This window comes from Canis lupus, chromosome 38, assembly GCF_011100685.1.
Source record: "Canis lupus familiaris isolate Mischka breed German Shepherd chromosome 38, alternate assembly UU_Cfam_GSD_1.0, whole genome shotgun sequence".
Classification (NCBI taxonomy): Eukaryota; Metazoa; Chordata; class Mammalia; order Carnivora; family Canidae; genus Canis; species Canis lupus.
Genome location: NC_049259.1, coordinates 14,809,439 through 14,830,986, shown reverse-complemented (window position 1 = coordinate 14,830,986; position 21,548 = coordinate 14,809,439). Strand labels below are relative to the sequence as shown.

Genomic DNA, 21,548 nt, shown 5'->3' with positions numbered 1-21,548 from the left:
CAGTTTATTAGTAACTATACTGTCAGCAATCAGAAAGTGATTTAAAGTCACTATTTTATTGTCCATGTTTCTCCCTTTTTATCTTACCCTCTGTAGAATCATGTGTGGTATAAATACATAAAATCAAACAAGCTTTCTTATGTCTATTCTTTTTTTTTTAAGATTTATTTATTCATGAGAGATAGAAAGAGAGAGAGAGAGAGAGAGAGGCAGAGACATAGGCAGAGGAAGAAGCAGGTTCCATCCAGGAAGCCCAATGTTGGGCGTGATCCCAGGACTGTGGGATAATGCTCTGAGCCAAAGGCAGACGCTCAACCGCTGAGCCACCCAGGTGTCCCTCTTATGTCTATTCTTAATATACAGAGTGAGGAGTCACAAATGTCTCCAAGGAACACACTGGTGTTTCTTGACCATCTCCTCTGTATCCAACTCAAACACTGGGACAGGTAGTAAACTTTTTGTCTAGTTCTTCCTATCTAACCAAAGTTAATTTATTTTTTTCCATTAAGAAAGCAATATATTTCCACTTATGACTAAAAATCCAAGAGTTTGTTCTCACAGCTAATGCTTGCAGCTGAGTATCATGTCCTTCAGTATAACCTTATTTATCTTTGTGTTCCTTAAATCTGAAAACAGTGTCTGTGTCAGTTGCCATCATTCTCTTGGATCTATTGCATTAGCCACCTTGCTATTCTCTTGACCTTCAGACTGGCCTGTCTTCCATAGAGTTAACAGCATAAGCTTTCTGAAATGCACATTTGATCAAGTCATTCTCTATTTCTAATTTGATAATTATCGGGGGTTGAGTGCATACTCAACTAGTATATCCTGAGAGATTCTGATGTGCTCCTTGCTTCCTTCTATAAATGTGTTCCCCTCTTTGTTTACCAGTCATATTTTTACTCATTCTTTAAAACTTGCTTGGAGAGTCCTCTCTTCTAAAAAGCAGTCCCTAACTCCCCCAGAATTTACTTGTCTTTCTTCACTGCTCACATTGTACCCTGTACACACTTTTATAATACATTGTATCAGAATACCTTACTTCTGTATCTCCCTCATTAGGCTGTAGAATTTTTGATAGTTTTCTTGATACTGCAAGACTAAACACTTTTATGAACAATTTGGAGATCAAATTTGGTATGAGAAGTACCATCTTTGACCTGAACAAACTAAGTAGACTATCCAAAAACAGTTTGGAAAACATATATTATAAAAACAATTGTTTCTATTTTTTTATTTTTTTTAAGATTTTATTTATTTATTCATAGAGACAGAGAGAGAGAGGCAGAGACACAGGCAGAGGGAGAAGCAGGCATCATACAGAGAGCGTGACGTGGGACTCGATCCAGGGTCCCCAGGATCACGCCCTGGGCTGCAGGCTGCGCTAAACCGCTGCGCCACTGGGGCTGCCCAAAAACAATTGTTTTTATAAAACTAGGTTTAATATAATAAAATATCACTAATCAAAATAAAACCAGACAACGAACAGACTCCCACCTACCCAAATACAGAGAAAGGTATTGTTTTACAAAGTTATACTGGTTGCAGTTATAATCTGAGATGAGGGTTCCATGAGCACATACTGTATGATATTATATCAGAAATTTTACTACATATTAAGTCAATAAGGATAACAATTTTTGTACCTATTAGCTCTATGTTTTTCTTTTCCAATCTTAAAATTCTCTAGTTTTCCCTTTTACAAGTTTTTAAAATAGCCCATCCTCGCTGTGGTGCATGTGTGTATGTGTGTAATAAAAACTGCTCAGAATCTTAAGTGCATTTTTCTTTGACTTCCCATTGAATCTCTTCTTTATTAAAATGTTATGAGTAGCACTTAAAACTTACTTCTCTTAAAATGTTCTGTAACAGACACTACAAAAGCATAAAAACCAGTAGAAAAATATAAAATCAAATTATTAAATATTAAATTAAAAATAAGATTATTTAATATTAATATTTAAATATTTAACCTATGAAAAAGAAAGAGGGAAACACAGCATGTATACCTAACACTAAGCAAAAATAAGACAGCTAGTAGGGAAGAAGTAGTGAGCTACCCTATGAGTGTCCCAGTGGCAAGCCTAGCCTAGTTGGCAGGGCCTTTCTGTTTGGAGAGGCTGTGGCATAAGTGGTAGAAAGACTATATAACAGCAAGAAAATGGTCTCAACATTGCATGCCAGACACATTTCCAAGTATTTCATATGAATTGACTAATTCAATTACCACAACTCTGTATGACAAGTACTGTTATTATCATCCAAGCACAGAGGTTAAGGAGATCACCACAGAGTAGTGAATCCAGGTTGGAAATCTGTAGGCTGAGGCCAGAGCCCAAGTTCTTACTTGTTTTATACTGCCATCGGATGCATCAGTGCATCTGTAATTATGATATTCGTAACTCAGGGAATGCATGTACTAATATTCAAACACAGCAATGATACTGCTTCTTGTGCCATGTTTTAAAATAAATCAGTGGTTCAGTGGGCAGTAAGACAAGCAAATAACAACCACAACAAAAAATTTCTTGCAGGATAGAATGCTATTTCTTCTCTGCATTAAGAACTAACCCATGTAAAGAATCCAGCACACAAAAAGGAGGTAATATAACTAAATTTTTTGGTCATAGCATAAGAGGTCAAGGATCATGTGTATTTTGGGGTACATGTTTAGTGCTGAAGAATCCTTCCTGAAGATCTATGTTCATTGACTAGCTAAATAACTAACAATTCAAGTAACAAGAACATCTTGCATCTGCACTTTGTGGTCCCTTTCATATCTCAAACTAGGAAGGAGGCATTTGGATAGAAATTAATCAGTTCAGGGATCCCTGGGTGGCGCAGCGGTTCGGCGCCTGCCTTTGGCCCAGGGCGCGATCCTGGAGACCCGGGATCGAGTCCCACGTCGGGCTCCCTGCATGGAGCCTGCTTCTCCCTCTGCCTGTGTCTTTGCCTCTCTCTCTCTCTCTCTCTCATAAATAAATAAAAATTAAAAAAAAAAAAATTAATCAGTTCATCTCACAAATTCTAAAAAAAAAAAAAAACAAAAAAAACAAAAAAAACCCACTTTTTTTTTCTTTCCCAGCTATATTTTATATTTGTAAAATAATAATATATAAATATTTTAATGTTTTAATATGCCTTTGTCATAAATTTCAGATGTTATCATTTTATAATGTAGTAACCTACAAAGCTTCCAAAATGAAATGTTGTTATAAATTCAGTGGAATTTTGATGAAATACTCACTATATTACTGATTACTTTATAAATAAGACTATCCTTTAACTAGGTTCTCTTGGTACTTCAGAAAATAATTAAAACCCCCAAGACATGGTAAAAAAAAAAAAAAAAAAGCAGAATAAATTCCAGATGAATCATAGAATTATGTGTAGAAAAAAAAATAAATTGCATTACAGAAAACCAGTAGAGAATCTATTTGAATATTTACACAAGTTCTAGAGAGTCTTAAACTGAGACCTTACTTGGAAAAGAAAAATCATAAAAGGGAAGACTAACAGACAATTAAGAACAGTTATCCTGTGTTAAAATATAACAAACAGCATTAGAAGGAAAATAACAAATTAAGTAAAATTAATGACCTTATTTTCAGCAACATTTTTTACAGCAATATTATTCAGTGAGGATGTAGTCAGATGGACATTCTAACAGGGGTGGTAGAAATATCAATAGGTATAATTCTTTTGTGAAAGGAATGTGACAACATGTATTAGAAGTCTTAAAAATGTTCAGTTAAACTCAACAGGAGAAGTAAACCTTGATTCAAAATTCTTATTAAGTGTCTGATCTTACAACAGTCCCCACAGTCTCTTTTTGAAGATGAATAAGATGAAGCAGCTGATGGATCTGGGGAATGACAGTTATAGATCAATGTGACAGTCCTCAATCCATTAGAGTATTTTTTACTTTTTTTTTTAAGATTTTATTTATATATTCATGAGAGACAGAAAGAGAGACAGAGACACAGGCAGAAGGAGAAGCAGGTTCTTCACAGGGAGCCCAATGCAGGACTCGATCTCAGAATCCCGGGATCACGCCCTGAGCCAAGGACAGACGCTCAACCACTGAGCCACCCAAGCATCCCTATTTTTTACTTTTTTTTATGTATGAATATTTTATAATTTTATTTGAAAATAATCCCTTAAACTGTTCTTTTCTTTTCCCACTGTTATCACATTACTTCAGGATCTCCTTACCTTACAATGATCAATTCAGTGACTGGATTTCCCCACACTCAACTTTGCATCTCTTCACTTAACCTTTCTGCCAGATTAATTTTCCTGATGCACAGTTCTAAGGAGCTGTAGGACTCAAAGGCCTTCTTTAATCATCCCTCACCCATCATCCACAGAAGAAAGGACAGAAGGGGACCCAAAAAGAGTTTGAGAAACCTAGAATGAGCCAAGTATTTGACAAATATCACCACCCAGTAAAACAGATGTTGTGCTGGTATTCCTACTTTCCAGGCAAGGCAGCAGAAAAGCAGTGTAGGAAATGTAGTGGTAACAGGGCAGATGTCAAGTTCGAACCCACGTTTGTCACTATTACCATTATGCTCTGTAGTCTCTTAGCCCAGCTATCAGAGTCAACAAGGCATTTTGGTCAGACAACGAACTTTCCCCTAAAGCCATCTAATGTCCAGACGTTTTCAAGTACTACTTTTTTTTTTTTTTTTTTTTACTTCATCTTATTCTCTATGCCTAGACCTCCACGGTAGTTAAACTTTTATTTATGCATACATCTCGAATCTCAAATGTCATTGCTAGCTTCCTACTAAACAACTATTAAACAATTATTGAATAGCCTCAAATAGGTACGATCTCTGTTTCGTCTGAATTCCTGTGGTACTTAATTAAATCAAGTTACTGATCAGGTCATGGCATTCATATAAACTTCCTAAGCATCTGCTCTATGCCAGGAATTGCAAGTGCATCCTGGGAAATAATAATAAATATATGTGATCATTCTCTTTGAATGTCAGTTACATTGCTTTAGGGCACTCACAACAGGCTTGCTGGCATTACAGTTTCGCTTAAGTACCTCATGGGCTCTTCCAGGTTGTTAGCAGTTGTGACACAGATCCTTTTCTATTTATCTGTGTGTCCCTTTGGGCATTTAACATCGCTTGGCACGCAACAGGAACTTAGAAAATATTTGCTAAATGATGAATGACGAACCCTGCTGTACATTCTCACATTCTGAATTCTATCTTGTTAAGTGTTTTATAATGTACCCCCAGACTAAGCTGGGTGCCCTTCCTCGTGGTCTCTCCAGCACTCTCATTTTGTTATCTATTTCGATGCTGAAACAGAAGACCAGAAAAGGGATGTTGCTGGGCTGGATGGCACACTGCTTTTTTTTTTTTTTTAATTTTTATTTACTTATGATAGGCACACAGTGAGAGAGAGAGAGGCAGAGACACAGGCAGAGGGAGAAGCAGGCTCCATGCACCAGGAGCCCGACGTGGGATTCGATCCCGGGTCTCCAGGATCGCGCCCTGGGCCAAAGGCAGGCGCTAAACCGCTAAGCCACCCAGGGATCCCATACACACTGCTTTTAACTAACAAAAGTGGAAGCTGAAGGCAAGGCAGAAGAGAATGGATTTTACGGATTATATTATACTGCCTCTCAACTCAATGACTTGTTCAGTACTTCAATAAACACAAAGGAAGTTTATTGATGTACCCAAATCTTTTCTATATTGGATCCCAATGTGTATTTTATTATTTTTTTCCAATGTGTATTTTAATGTTATTTAGAATATGACAGAGATAGCCAATCTGCTTTATAATTTCATCATTAAATACAACTCATTATAAATTGAAGTTATATTTGAAAATAAAACTCCTTCACCAAAATATGTCCTGCAACATCCATTCTACCCAGCCAATCTCATTTTCTTATGCATTATAGAAATAGAGATTTTATAGTTTATGTATTTAATGATTACAGAAAAAGAAAAGGGCATTAAGTAGAATAAACAGCTTATATAAAGGCACACTGTATCCCCCTGGAAACAGAAATTGCTGAAGATATATTTAACAGGAGTTTATAAATGCCCTATTCCTATTACTAACTCTGAAGTTTACTTTTCATGAATTTTATATTATATTTTGACTGTATATGCTACCTCAATCATGGCCATAGTAGTTTAAACATGTTTATAAAACTTAAGCTCATTTAAATAAAATATTTTAAAAACTGAAATGAATTATCTCTTAATTGAAAATTAAGCATGGAATTCTCAAATTATGTTATCATTAAAAAGAAAATAAATTAAAGTTTCATGAGCTGTTGTTTACCATTTTTAAAACCCTTAATATGTAAACTTGGTTTGAAACTATGAACAGGTCAAGTGATATACGAGCGTTTCTAAATAATATTTCAAGTAAATTTCAATGTACAGAAATATACAAGAGTGAAAGAAATTTAAATCACCAATATTTAAAGGTCTTACCTACTAATATCCTATTCTTCTTGATGCCACTTTTTACTTCATCATCAATCAAATCTGTAAGCACTTGACACATTACATTGATTGATTCAAGGTGTTCTGGACAGTCATTAGATATTTTAAGTCTGTCAAACCATACATTGGAGATTCCTCCTTTCATAGGAGTATATGGCCTGTTTAAAACCAAACCAAAACAAAACAAAACAAAAAAAGAAGAAAATAAAGGAAAAGGGAATGTTATTAAATGGATCTTTCAATTTCAAATTCAAACACTAGTGTGTTGAATAATTTCAATTTCCTCTAAGTTTTATAAGTTAAAGAGTTCATATTAAAAGCAGCCTCATGCATATTGCATTAACTTGCCTATACTTACACTGATCCCATCAACATTTCCTAAGGCCAACTCATCATCTTTTCTTTATTCTATCTTCTCAGATTCATAAATGCTCCAGAGAATCCCCATGAGAAAGAGAAATATATATATATGTATATATATGTATTTATACATGTGTGATTTATATATAATGTGCATATGTGTATTTTTTTCTGTTCAATTTAAATGACTACTTGATCAAGTCTACCATTTTTTATTTCAATTTGTTTTGATTTACTTTAGTCCCTTCCCTCCCTTTAATGTAGGATCAATATTTTAGTATTCAGAGCCACGTGAATAATGTTTGTCCCTGCAAAAAGTTTAATATCTCAAGAGTGGAAAAAAATGATTCGCCAAAATGCTTTTAAAAGGTGGCTAGTTTGTAGCACTTAAGTATGAAAAGATGAGTTAATGATTTAAGAGCTTTCTAAAACACACCCAGATCATCCTTAGAATGCGGGCTTGATTTTTCTTTTTAATCAAGAGTTGGAACTTCTATTTTTTTGGTCTCCTCTGGAACCTCGAAATGAGAATTTAATGGGGTACAAATAATCTTTGGAAATCCTCATCTTAAAGATATTCCATACTGTTTGCATCATTTGGGTCTCAAATCAGGTGCCTCCTTGAACTTATGTTTTATGTGATAAGATGCTCTGAACTTGGTGCTGTGCTCTGTTGAACAAAACTCATCTTACAAGATGCTCTATATTTACATATGAGGTGGGATGGTTATAGTATTAGTAAATCTTATTCAATGTATATTTCTACTCTGGAATTCTCTGCTAAAGTGAGTGAGTGTGTGTGTATGACAAGGTATTCTAAATGTACTGTTTTCAACAATTACAATGGGGTTAAGGGTTCTTGTGTTCAGGTCCTATGTTGGTAAAGGTAAATAAATGAAGGGGAAGGAAAACAATCTTAGACGTTCTTGTAAGCAAACACAGAGGTATAGCAGGATATAGAAGATAAACATGGAAAATGAAAGTTTTCCAAAGATGAAGGATAGTACAGTACAAGGAAACTTTTCCACATGGCAATCTGTGCTTTTCCCTTCCATGACAGTGAAAATAGGATTTATGTCTAATGTAAGAAGGCCCTAGAAAACACAACCAGTGCTAAAAGTACCCATCATAACTTCAAAGAATCTAAACCAGTGATGACCATAGATGTAGAATTCCTCCTACATTTACTACCTTGCCCATGTCAGAGTTAGTTATAGACTCTCGCCCTCCAAAGTCAGTGAAATAAAAGTATGAAATATGTACAGGTGTTGGGGGGGAAGGGCTGAAAGATACCAACAGAGACCTGACAGTGCTTCCCCATATGTTCTCTAGTGAAAAACCAAGTAGAATCTCCACAAATCTAAAGGGCTAGGAATAGTCAATTCTCATTCTTTCATCCACTGTATCAAAAGGACTCTCCAATCTGTGCAGATCTGCCCTTGGGACCAACAGGAGAACTCCTTTTTCTGTATAGATCATACGACTCCAGAATAAATGGACGTCCACTTTCGGTGCCTGGAAATCAAGAGGATTGTATTTGGAAAGTTTCTCAGGGAAACTGAAAGCAGTCTGAAAACACCTCACCTACAGAGGATCTTGTTAATTTACTAAATTAGAAGAATGTCATAAACATTTTGCAACATCTTTCTAAACTCTGAACATCTATTTTAAATATCCCTGTTAAGATAGAACAAAAACCTAAATTTTCTTCTAGCTTATGAGATACATGGTATTTTGCAAAGATGAGAAATTCTTTGTGCTGTTTTGGTGTTTTTTGTACAAATCTTCTTCAGTGTACCACTCCTCTTCTTCACTGCTGCTTTATCCTTCCACCCCTCTTACACCCCAACCTTTATGCTAGGCAAACCATGTTTAGGATCTAGAATATATCCTTGAATGTTTTTGCTTTGTTTTGTGCACATACATTAAAACATGCATCTTTATAGGATATTTTTTTTTTTTATAGGATATTTTTTTTCAGAGCACTATTTGCTTTTCAAAAATGCAATGGTCTATTTGCTTTTCTTACATGCATCAGGTTACACAGGTTTTAGCACTAAGAACGGTGCTGCATTGAACATATTTGTGTACGTGTTTTTATGTACGGAGACTTTTATTCCCATGGAAAAGTCCCAGAAACAGGACTGCTGGGTTGAAATATATTTTTATCTTCTTAGATATTTCAAAGTTGCTACCATTTAGGCTATAAAAATTCAGTTTTGTGCAAGAAAAGAGAAAATTCTTTTGTCCACAGCCCTAACAACAGGTGTTCAGATCATTAAAAATATTAGCATTTAAGGGTATCAATTATATTTTAAATCAACTTTCCTGAAGTATAACTTACATACATTAAAGTACACATTTAAGTACACAGGTCCAAGACCTGCCAATGTAATCATCTCCACAACGACACAGAATATCCTCTTAGAAAATTCCATTATGCCGCTTTGCCAGCAATTTCCACTCACTTCCCAGGTAACCATGGTGTGGTTTTTATTACTATAGATTACTGTTTACTGTTCTAGAACTCTACATAACTCTCTTACTAGTTTAGAAGAAGAACTCTCTTACTTACTAGTTTAGAAGAAGAACTCTCTTACTAGTTTAGAAGAAGACTTGGTTTATAATTGACACTTAAATAGTAATCATTTATATTTCAAGTATTTTTAACATCTATTTTTTACATATTGACATTACATATTTATAATGCCTTCTTAAAAATTCAGATAAAGCCATTGCATTTGATATAATTTGTCCTTAAAAAAAAAAAAAAAAGACAATAGGGCAGCCTTGGTGGCTCAGTGGTTTTTAGCATCGCGTTCAGTCCAGGGCATGGCCCTGGAGACCCAGGATTGAGTCCCATGTCAGGCTCCCTGCATGGAGCCTGCTTTGCCCTCTGCCTGGTCTCTGCTTCTCTCTCTCTATGTTTCTCATGAATAAATAAATAAAATCTTTGAAAAAGATTGAAATTTCTAGATCTCCTGATCTTAGAGACTCTTCCTAATCCATACTTTTTTACACATGGAATTCAAAATTTTCTTCTAAGATTTTTGTTTTTTTAGATTTAAGTCTCGAGAGTTCCTGGAATTTTATTTCATACATGGAAGTGCCATAAGGGTTCATTTTCTCCCATATGGATAGTTAATTGTGTCTGTACTATTACCAAAAGAAAAAAAAATCTTTCACAAAGGTGAAATTCCATCCTCACTACATATTTAATTTTATAGTTCTGAGTTATCTAGTCTCTCTCAACCTAGATTCTGTGGAAGAATGAAGTCCTGATGTCTAACACATACACTATATATAATAAATGGACTTCTCTCCAATGCATCTAGAATGATACTAGCTCTATATTATTCATGAGGAAATCAAGAAAACAATAATAAATCATTTCCTGAGCTCTGTGATTCAGGTGAAGAACTCTAGTTGAGAAAGGTTCTATTTTGTTCTACAGAAGTATTTATCCTTCTGTTAGGATCATACTGATTGTACTGAAGTGGCTTTAGAGTGTGTTCTAAAGTTGAGTAATATTAGTTACTCTCTCCCTATCATCATCAAAACCAGTCTCTTTTTCAGACTTGTCCTGTTTATTCTCAGGCATCCATCAGTTTCTATTTAAGCAATTAATCACATATTTAGTAATTTAAAAATAATTTCAAATAATTCTCCTTGACAGTCCTTGTGGAATTTTAATTAATACTGCATTATTGTCTGTGAATTAACATTTAATGACAAAAAAGTGAGAGGAGGGAATATTTTTGCAGATTGAGCTCTTCCTACGATCTGCCACACTCATATGGGGATTCTCTTACATTGTTCTCCAGGCTTTCAAGGGGTCCATAGAAGATAAAATTCTGCATCAGATTTTTACTAGGACTCCACAGAACCTGCTTTCTCCCTCATTCCTGCAGGCCTTCTGACCTCAGAAGCTGCTTGGCTCAAGAGAGGTAAATAAATTGGAATCAGAAGGGGAGAGAACACAGAAAGCATTCAAGCCTCCCATCTCCCAGAATCCCTTTCTCAGGATTAACTTTCTTAAAGTACTCTGAAAATGAAAGCAGGTGCTTTCCACTAGTATTAATGTCAGTGTCAGACAAAATGAAATCCCAAACTGCATTCAATTTGTCATCGAAATCACAATGTTCTGAATGAAAACGGAATATACAGCATTCACTTAAAAACTTGAATCAGACTGTTACTCTTTTAGATTTCTACTTCCCTCATTTTATTCTGCTATTTCTCTAAGTATTTATTTGTCTGTCTAAACACTTAAATAAGGATGATATCATAGGCTAAAATCTGAATCATTCTGGGAACTCAGCCATTAACAGAAAAAAATGACACTCACTTAACTTTTTGTCTTTGACAGTGCCTTAATCAGTCATAGATACTCCACGGAGGTGGAATCCCAATGTAAATTTCACGAACATAGTAGTTTTTTGTTCCCTCAATTCTCTAACAGAATTAGAATTTGTTCAAAGGAGATAACTGGGAAAATTTAATGAGGCAAAGAATAATTTAGAACTTTTTTGTTAAGAAAACATAATCAAGAATGCATAATTCTCTTAATATGTTAGAATAATCTTTAAAGAAAGCATAAAAATAAGACTGATTCTCAAAACAGCTAAACAAACTGGCACATATGTTATACTCATTCACCTTTTCCCTCAAATAAATCACTTTATTAGCTAGTATAAAATAGCTCAGACATTACCACAATAAATAAATATGCTTGGCAAAAGAACATCTGTGTGGCTCCTAAATCAATCAATCAATCAAACATACTGGTAAAATATTAAGCTGGAATAAAATGTCCAAGGCTGAAAAACAAGAGTGAACATTCAGCTTGATACCAAGTTCTGTTTTGATCTGTATTTTCTAAAAGTCATAAAATCAAAAGGTCATTCACAACCTTTAAGATAACATCATGTGGCTCCAGTCTTCCTCTGTGTCATTTCATAGAACTTCCCCAGCAATTACCAGGTCCAGGTCCATTTCCCTCTTGTTTTTCTTCAAACAGGACTGCCTCATTATTGATCCAGTGGCTTTGCATCTGATATTCTCTCTACCTGGAATGCTCTGCACCACACTTCCACATGGTGGGCTTCCACGGATCATTTAGGGCTCAGATCAAATGTCTCTTCCTTAGGAAAGCCTTCTTTGACCCTATGATTTAAAGTGTACCTCTCCTCCACCCTAAAACACACACACACACACACACACACACACACACACACTCTATTCCATTACCCTATTTAACTGTCTTCATAGAATTTATCACTATTTGAAATGAATATATTTAGTTGCTCTTTTATTTTCCATTTCTTTTCCACAGCAATACCCTCAGTGCCAAGAACAAGTATTTGTCAAATGATGAATATCAATAATCATTTATGTCACTGGGAATAATTTCGGTCAGCAAGAAATAAGAGAGTATCTAATATTGGCCTATTTTGCTCTGAATATCCTTTGACTTTAATTTCTGTAAAATCCATTCTGCAATTTCTAAGAAAAGGTCAAATTTTTCTTTTGTTGTTTAAAAAAACCCAAACATACACGTTTCTTTCTTTTTTTTTTTTTTTAAGATTCTATTTATCTATGCATGAGAGACACAGAGAGAGAGAGAGAGAGAGAGAGAGAGAGAGGCAGCGACACAGGCAGAGGGAGAAGCAGGCTCCATGCAGGGAGCCCGACATGGGACTTGATCCCATGTATCCAGGATCCCACCCTGGGCTGAAGATGGTGCCAAACCGCTGAGCCACCAGGGCTGCCCTATACACATGTTTCTAAGAAAAGTTTTTACTTATGAGTATTTAAGTGTGCTATTTAAAATAATTACCAAAGAAGTAAAATTATTTCTTCAAAATTACTTCTTCAAAATAGCTGTTTTTAGTAGGTTCCTTATCAGTGAAGTGTACTTGGAAGTACAGGTTTATTGGTATCAGGACAGCAATCTCCTAATATTGAGCATCAGATAGGAACTGAATCCCAAGTGAGAGAACAAAAATGAATCCATTGTTATCTATACCTAAATCAAAAGTATCTAACCCTATTTTGGAATACATTTAATAAAAAATATTCACTTCACTGGAAAAATAGTAATCAAACGGTAGAGGCACTATGCAAATCTTACTACTTTTAGAATTTTTCAAAACACAGAGCAATTTATATCATCATATAAGTTATTAATTGGCTTGTTAAAAATTGCTATTATTTTTAAAATGGAAATTCTAATAGTAAGCCCAAACCAAGAAAACCTCTAATTACAAATACAACTAAAGTATGTTAGAGAAACAAAAATCTTTATTGAGCACTTCAATTAAATGAAGTCCAAATTAATAATGAAAAAAGTGAAGCAATATTTTCCATTTAAATCAACATGGCAAGTTAATTGCTGACTTTTACTTAACGTTCCCCTAACTTAGCTGATTAAAAACATCTATTAAATAGGGTTGAGGAAAAGGAATACCTTATAGTCATAATGGCAATTTACAATTTAATCAAAACATACTGACATGCTGTAATAGACTACAACTTGATAAATATAATAGACTATTGTTCTCCCCTTCAGCTCTTTAAAATATGTATGACTATTGAAAACAAAATTTATAACTGCGTTTTGATAGAGTTTTCAACATACATAAATGAAATACACATGACAAGCACAACAAGGGAGGAGATAAAGGAAACGATATGGTTGTATGCTTCCCTACATTTCATGTAAAGTGGTAAAAATCTAACTATGTGAAAAGTTTATATTTCTTGTAATCCCTAGAGCAATTGGGAAAAAATTAAAATAGATAAGTGAAATGGAGTATTAAAAATATCCAAATTATCCATAAAGAAGATGGCAGAGGGAGAAAGAGGAACAAAAAGCTGTAGACTTAAACCAAACATTATCAATAATTATATTAAATGTAAATGGTCTAAACAAATCACTTAAAAGAAGCTATCACATTGGTTAAAGACAAAAAACAAAGCTCAAAAATATAGGTCTGTAAGAAACCCACTTTAAATATAATGATACACTGGCTAAAAGTAAAAAGATGAAAAAAGACATACTATTATTTGTTGTGAATACATAAAAATGGATTTAATTTTAGTATCTTACTCTTGCAACCTGATGTCTTCCTAAATTCACTTATTTCTAGTTATTTAGTAGATTCCTTATGATCTTTGTGTAAACAGTTATATTATCTGGGAATAAAGGCACCGTTACTTTCTCTTCTTTTTATTTCATTGTCTTGCCTTATGTTTGAACTTCCATACATTGTTGAACAGAATTAAAGGACTCCTCCTACGTAATCTTTGAGGGGAAGCATTCAGTACTTCATCATTAAATATGGTGTTAGTTACAAGTTTTTTCCTATGCACCTTTTATTATGTTGAGGAAATTTCATTCTTTACCTTATTAGCTCAGAGTTTTCTTTATGAATTGGTTAAATGCTTTTCTGTATCCTTTGAAATAAACATGATTTTTGATCTTTCATTTTATTAACACAGTGATTACATTGATGGCTTTTCAAATGTAAAGCTAACTCTTCAATCCTGGGATAAACTCCATCTGGTCACAATGTATTATCCATTTTATATGTAGCTGAATTTGATTTGCTAGTATTTTGTTAAGGAATTTTACATATTTGTTCATGAGAGATATTGATTTGTAGTTTCCTTTTCTTGAATGTCTGTTAAGTTTTGTTATCAGGTTTATACTGGTCTCTTAAGATGTTTTAGGAAATGCTCCTGTTTCCTGAGTTTGTTTCTTACTTCAATGTTCAATAATATTTACTAGTGTAATTATTTGGACCAGAAGGTTTCTTGTGTGAAGGTGCTGATAATAAATTTAATTTCTTTCATAATAATGAGGGTATTTTGATTTTTACTTTATTTTTGTCATTTGTATTTCTCATTGAATTTTTATCTTTTTTTGTAACTGTTCAAATTTATTAGTATAAAGCTGTTCATGATAGTTCCCTTTATTCCCTTTAGGATTTGTGTTGATATCCTTTATTTATTTTCACATTTAGAAATGTTGTTAATTTCCAAATATTTGGAAGTATTCTAAATATCCTATTGCTGTTGACTTCTAATTTCATCCCATTCTTATCACAGAAAATATTCTGTGCAATTTCCGTCTTTTGATACTCATCCATCCTTATGATCTTTTTTCTATGTCATTTCTTGGTGACTGTCCTACAAGCTTTTTTTATATAGAGTTCTATAAATGTCAATGTTCAAAATAGTTATAGTACTAATCAAATTTTGTATCTGCTTAGCCACATTCTTTTCCTAAATTGTTCTATTATTCTAGTCTATTAGATCTATCTTATTAGATCCTGAAGAATGAGGATTAAAATCTTCAACGATGATTAAAGATTAGTCTGCTTCTCTCTTTAGTTCTATCCTTTTTCTATGCACGTGCATATAAGCAATATTATTAAGGACTTGCCCATGGTCTTCCTCTTTAACATCTACTTTTAGCTTATAAATGTTCATTTTTATCTCTGGTAATACCACCTTGTAGTATACTTTATTTAATAATAATATAGTATGTCAACTTCCCTATGTTTACTGTTTATATAACATATCTTTTCCCCTTCTTTTACTTTGTTTTCATTAGTATCTTTTTCCAAACTTAAAATATCTCAAACAATCTCAAGCACAGAAGTAATAGAGATATTTTAAAAAGTTATCTCCTGCAAAAATGTTTTTGAAACTCTATTTCAATTTAACCTATATTTTCCAAAGTAAGAGCTCTCAAATTTTGATGCAGAAAAACGACACAGAGAGCCAGATCACTCTCAAAATCTATTTCAGTTTTCAGAAGTGGGAAGAAAGATTCTGTAATTTTTTTTTTTTATAAACATGCTGGTATACTTGAGTACAAATGGTTGACAGACCCTTTGAATCTACCTACATCAGAAGTGGTGCTCCTTAAGACGCAAATTATGAGCTCTGTCTCATACCTATTCTCAATCAGAATTTGAGAGACTGAATAATTTCCCAGATGATTCTTACTGGGAACAGTATATTTTAAAAACATTTGTCTTCCAGTTTAAAACTCCAATTTTTCAATAAACTGTAGAGAAAAAAAAATTCCATGGGTGCTACCTCATGAATATCAGGCCAAATGCTAAATTTAAAATGCCCCATACAAAACACATTGCATATTAAGTCATTGAATGTATAATCTTCTCATAGATTCCCTAAATTAACATCACCACCTTCTCCTTTCCCCTAATTTTCAATTTTTCCCAGTTTCTGCTGTGTGAATCTCTACTGAATTGACTGCTTATATTGCATTTCCACCACAGTGACCTAGTTCAAACTTTTATGATTGCTAGACCAGTGGATCTCACCTTTGGCTGCATATAAGAATAAGAAATGAAGCTTTTAAAAATCTTTCTGCCTTGGCCACATCCCAAACCAATTAAATCAAACTCTCTGGGGGTAACAACCAGATGGAGTTGCAGATAAAATACAGGACACCAGTTAAATTTTAATTTCAGATAAACAATAAATACTATTTTAGTATAAATATGTCTCAAATATTGTTTCTTCATTGCTAAATAGAGCTGGCAACCCTATGCTCTAGTATTTATAATACTTTAATCACTGAAATGTATGTACAGGATCAGCAAGTAAAATATATAACCCATTGTGAGCTGGAGTTTAAAAATTCTGAAAGCTACTGCATTAGGCCAGGGGTCAGCAAACCTTTTCTGTAAAAGCCACAGAGTAAATACTTTTAGGCTCTGTGGACCATATAGTCTCTTTGACAACTACTGATCTCCATTTTATAGCACAAAAGCAACCATAGATAATATGTAAGTGAGAGAGTGTGGTTGTATTCCAATAAAACTTTATTTACAAAAATAGGTGTTTGGCCATATTAAACCCACAGGCTATAGTATGCTCATCCTATTCTAGACTATCAGATCATTTCAGATTTCCATTTTATTATTCAATATATTCATTATTTTTCTCAGCTTTATGTCATCTGGGAATTTGAACAGTATGAAGATAAAACTCATGTATGTGAAAATAAAACTGCTAACCCAAATAGTCCTTGACAATACAACCCACACACATAGGTCTGGAAAATTTCTTCAAGAATTATCAGCGATTAATCCTTTGGATAATATTTCTACATCCTGCTCACAGGGATACCATAGATTACTACTAATAACTAACATTTATTGAGTGCTTGTTTTATGTCAGACATCATGTTGGAGAATTTACATATATACTCAATAACATCATATATTCTCATGATAACCCTTTGAGGTAAATACAATTACCACCTCTATTTTGCATTTCAGGAAGTTGTGACACCATTAGAGAGGTGAAATACCTTGCTCAAGATCTTAAAGCCTATGTAGAAAAATCTTGATTCAGACCCAGGCAGGCTAATCAAAAGATCATATTCTTAACTACTGTACTACAATAATTCTATCTTCAATAGCCTGCTGAACAATAGTATATCTTGGATATTTCCCTGACCTATTGGTCTAACACTGTGGCACAAAAGAAGAGTATTACATTACTGGTTCTTTCTTATACTGCATAAAATCTTAAGAGACCTAAAATTCAAAAAGTCAATGACTGTAAAGGATTTTGGAGATCCAGGCCAATCTGTTCATTTTAGACATGCAAATTTTAAGACCTAAAACTGATAAATTCTGCATTAATAGCCTTCACAATTTTATTTTAAATGAGAATTAGATGACCTATCTCTAAATGTCTTCATTTTTCCTTCTTAACTGAAGTATTGGTTTCTCAAAGGTTCTACATTGTATAGCACATATCAGATTGCTGATTCAAAGTAATCAGAAGAATAACAAGTGAATTTATTGCTTATATATTACTATTATTTGTTACTCTGAATATGTACCACATAACTTTTACTTTTACTAATATATAATAAACTTAAATATAAATGGCACAAAAATGAATAAAACGTAAATATAACTACACATATTTGCAAAGCTTTTATCCATTAACTAAGCTTAGAATTAATCAACAAATTAGTACTCTGTTCCTGTTTTGATATTTTTGTGTATTTTAATTCTCAGTCTGTTATGTGTCAGATGCTGTTAAATTATAAGGTAGATATCATTGTAAAGGCAACAATTTTGTGACCAAGAAAAAATATTTAAAGAATTTTGAGTGTACAAGGAAAAAAAATCACTTATCTATATTTTTACCTAAACACATTAGTTCAGTAAACTGCTAAGTTGAATTAGTGATATAGAAAGCACTGTTTATATATAACTGATAAACCTCAGAGAGCTTCAGTAATAAAATGAGAAAATGTTTTTTAAAATAAATTAATGCTAAATATTACTGTTAGTAATACTGTAAACTGTCCATTCTTGAAAAACAATTTAGAAAAGTTAACTCCCTAAACAAAAGGAATTGAAATCATTATAGGAAGAAATCATTAAATACAGTTTTAAGTGAAAAAAGGCAGAATTTATAATCATATGTTTAGTATGAACTCACATTTGCACAACTAAATAAACACTTAAGACATTAAAGATATTAAAGATAGGATGATAGTCTTAATAGTGGCCATTTACTTTTTACGATACTTGTGGTTTACTCAAGTTTTTATTTTTAGTTAGGAAAATGTAAAAAGGCTCCAAAATATTGTTCCTCTAGGACAAATTTTTATTAACTATATTTATATAAAATCACCACTAATAGTGCTAAAATCTAAGGGCACTAGAGCCGGACTGATTGAACAGTCTGGAAAAAGCATAGGGAAAAGAGGTCAGATTGTGAACAGGAGTCATACTACATAACTACCAAACACGATTTAATGGGAAAAAAAATAAGAAACGATTATTTGTGAGACAGAGAATTAGGTCTAAAAATATGAAAATGCTTAAAATGTATTACACTTAATTCACTATGAAACTAAAGAAAGCATCGTTACCAATTTCAAAAAGGACAAGAGAATGAAGTATTTAAACACTAGTATCTAGTGTCCTAACTACTTCGATTCTGGGCCCATGTACTTAAGTCAAAATAATCTTGAAACACATTAAAACAGAAAGGAAATAGCATGTACCAAAACTTCAATGAGATGTAAGATGAACTAAGACTGCAAAATCCTCAATCAATAAGGATGTGGTTCATTTTTGAAAGTGAAATAGTTCAGATCTTGTAACTTTAAATTACATATTAAATAAAGTTTCTAATTGCTCTGAGAGTCTGAGACATTTGGAAGATTTGCTGATTTCTTCACTGTTCACAGAACAAAAGAAAAATGATTTCACACTATTTCACAATGTTGAAATAGATTTTCTAATATAATAAAACATTGAACCAGTTCTTGCTTGTTATACTGGCTCGTTATAAGATCCCTTCCAACATTTAGAAGATCATAAAGTTGAAATGTCTGGAGCCATTGGTAATCCTTGATCAGTGACATTTGATTTCCAATGTGGGAAAGGACCAATGAAATACAGCAGAGCTACAGAATGTACAACTTGCTGAATATCTGACACAAAATAACTTTTCTAGGTCAGTTGAGGGTTCTGGTATTTATGTTTGAAAGCAACAAACATTTTACAAACTTACTTGATTTGTATATTGATAGCAAATTAACTGGCATTACTATCCTCAATTATAATGTGTTTCATTTCACTGTCATATATGATGCCTCTAACCAAGGATAGGGGTCTGAGATGTAATAACCCACAATGTAGATCTTATTTGGACTAAAAACATATAAACACACTCTTTCTGAAAATTTTTGAAAAGCTCTCAAGTTTCTGAATGGAAAACTGCAAAGTTTACTCAATTGTGAGGTTTTAATTTCTCCCTTTTAGGAATCTTATAACCAGTGAAAACAAGGAAGCAAAGCTTCACAATCCCATGCTCTCAAGAGTAAATTTTGAAGGAAAGTTGAATTTTGTATTTAACGTTTCTGACCTAGAGTAATTAAATCTAAAAATAAAGAAAGCCTAGTACATAAAGAACTGTTCTTAGGTGCAATCTCAACTTCTTTTTGTATTGATTCAAAGACAATGATACCATTCATATTTTAATTACCTCATATATTTGTTTTTCTAAAATATAAACAGCTGACCACACTGCAACATTTTTTTTTTTTTTTTCCCTCTAACAGAGAATCAAGATACTAATCATCTAGTATGTGTGGGAGAAAGGTGTAATTTAAAGCAGGGTTTCTCAGGCTGGGCACTACTGAGATTTGGGGCTGGATTATTCTCTGTTGTGGGGGCTGTCTCTTGCTGTGTAGGACGTTTAGCAGCATCCCAGGTTTCTACCCAAGATGCCAGTAGCCTCTTATGCTGCCTCTCCGGCCAGTTCTGAGAACCAAAAATGTCTCCCAACATTGCAAATGTTCTCTGAGGGAGAACCATCTGTGCTTGAGAACTAACAATTTAAATCACTTCATCATTTCAACAAAAGAAATCTAACAACTCCAAGCACTATAATCCATGAGAAATTTAAGTAAAAATGATGATTTGATCTAGGATAGTCATCTTTAATGTACTATAATATATGGGACCTCCTCTTTAAAGTCTCAAACTATACTGTCCCAAATGGTAATTTCTAGCCACATAGAGCTATATAGCATTTAAAAATGCACGTAATTTAACCAGCCACTGAACTTTCACTTTTATTTAAGGTAATTTTTTAATTGAAGTATAAGTAACATACAGTGTTATATTAGTTTCAGATATACAACGTGATTCAACAATTCTATACATTGCTCGGTGTTCACCATGATGAGTGCAGTCACCATCTGTCACCAAATGTTATTACATTATTGACTATATTCTCTATGCTGTACTCTTCATCTCTGTGAAGATGATGTGATTTATTTACTTTATAAATGGAAATTTCTACCTTTTAATCCCCTTTGTCTGCTTCACTGATCCCCCCACTCACCTCCTCTCTGGCAACTATCAGTTTGTTCTCTGCATTTAAGTCTGTTTTTTTGTTTCTATTTGTTTTTTAATGTTCCACATGAAAATGAGATCATATGGTATTTGTCTGACTTATTTCACTTAGCATAATACCCTTTAGGTCCATCCATCTTGCTGCAAGTGGCAAGATCTCACTCATTTTTATGGCTGAGTAATACTCCAGTGTCACACACACACACACACACACACACACACACACACGCCAAATCTTTATCCATTCATTTATCGGTGGCACTTGGGCTGCTTCCATATCTTCATTACTGTAAATAATGCTGCAATAATAAACCCACGGGTGGGCATATTTCTTTTCAAATTAGTGTTTTTGTTTTGAGTAAATAATTATTTAATAGAAATTTAATTGATCAGCATCCAAATTGAGATGTACTGCGCATGTAAGATATATATACCAGATTTCAAAGATTTAGAATGAATAAAAGAATGTAAATTGTTACTTTAATAATTTTATATTGACTATATGTTGATATGATAATAATTTGGATATAGTAAGTTAAGTAAAATATATTATTAAAATCAATTTACTTGTTTTTCCTTTTTTTAATGTGGTGCCAAGAAAATTTAAATTCACGTATTACATTTCATTGGTCAGCATGGTTCAAAATGTTTGACAGCCTGTTCAAACAGGTGACAATGAAAATATATAATATCAAAATGTTACCATGAATTCAGTGAAAGAGTTGAGTGATTTTATATTTTACTTAAACACAACAGCATCCAC

At 33.4% G+C, this 21,548-nt stretch overlaps 1 protein-coding gene across 1 annotated transcript in view; it reads right to left on the bottom strand.

Moving 5' to 3' along the window:
- Positions 1 to 21,548, bottom strand: part of LYPLAL1 (lysophospholipase like 1) — a 36,642-nt gene that overhangs the window by 7,762 nt on the left and 7,332 nt on the right. Inside the window, exon 3 of the mRNA XM_038586166.1 lies at positions 6,477 to 6,646. Within this exon, the coding sequence (XP_038442094.1) occupies positions 6,477 to 6,646 (170 nt within the window). The remainder of the gene's footprint in view (positions 1 to 6,476; positions 6,647 to 21,548) is intronic.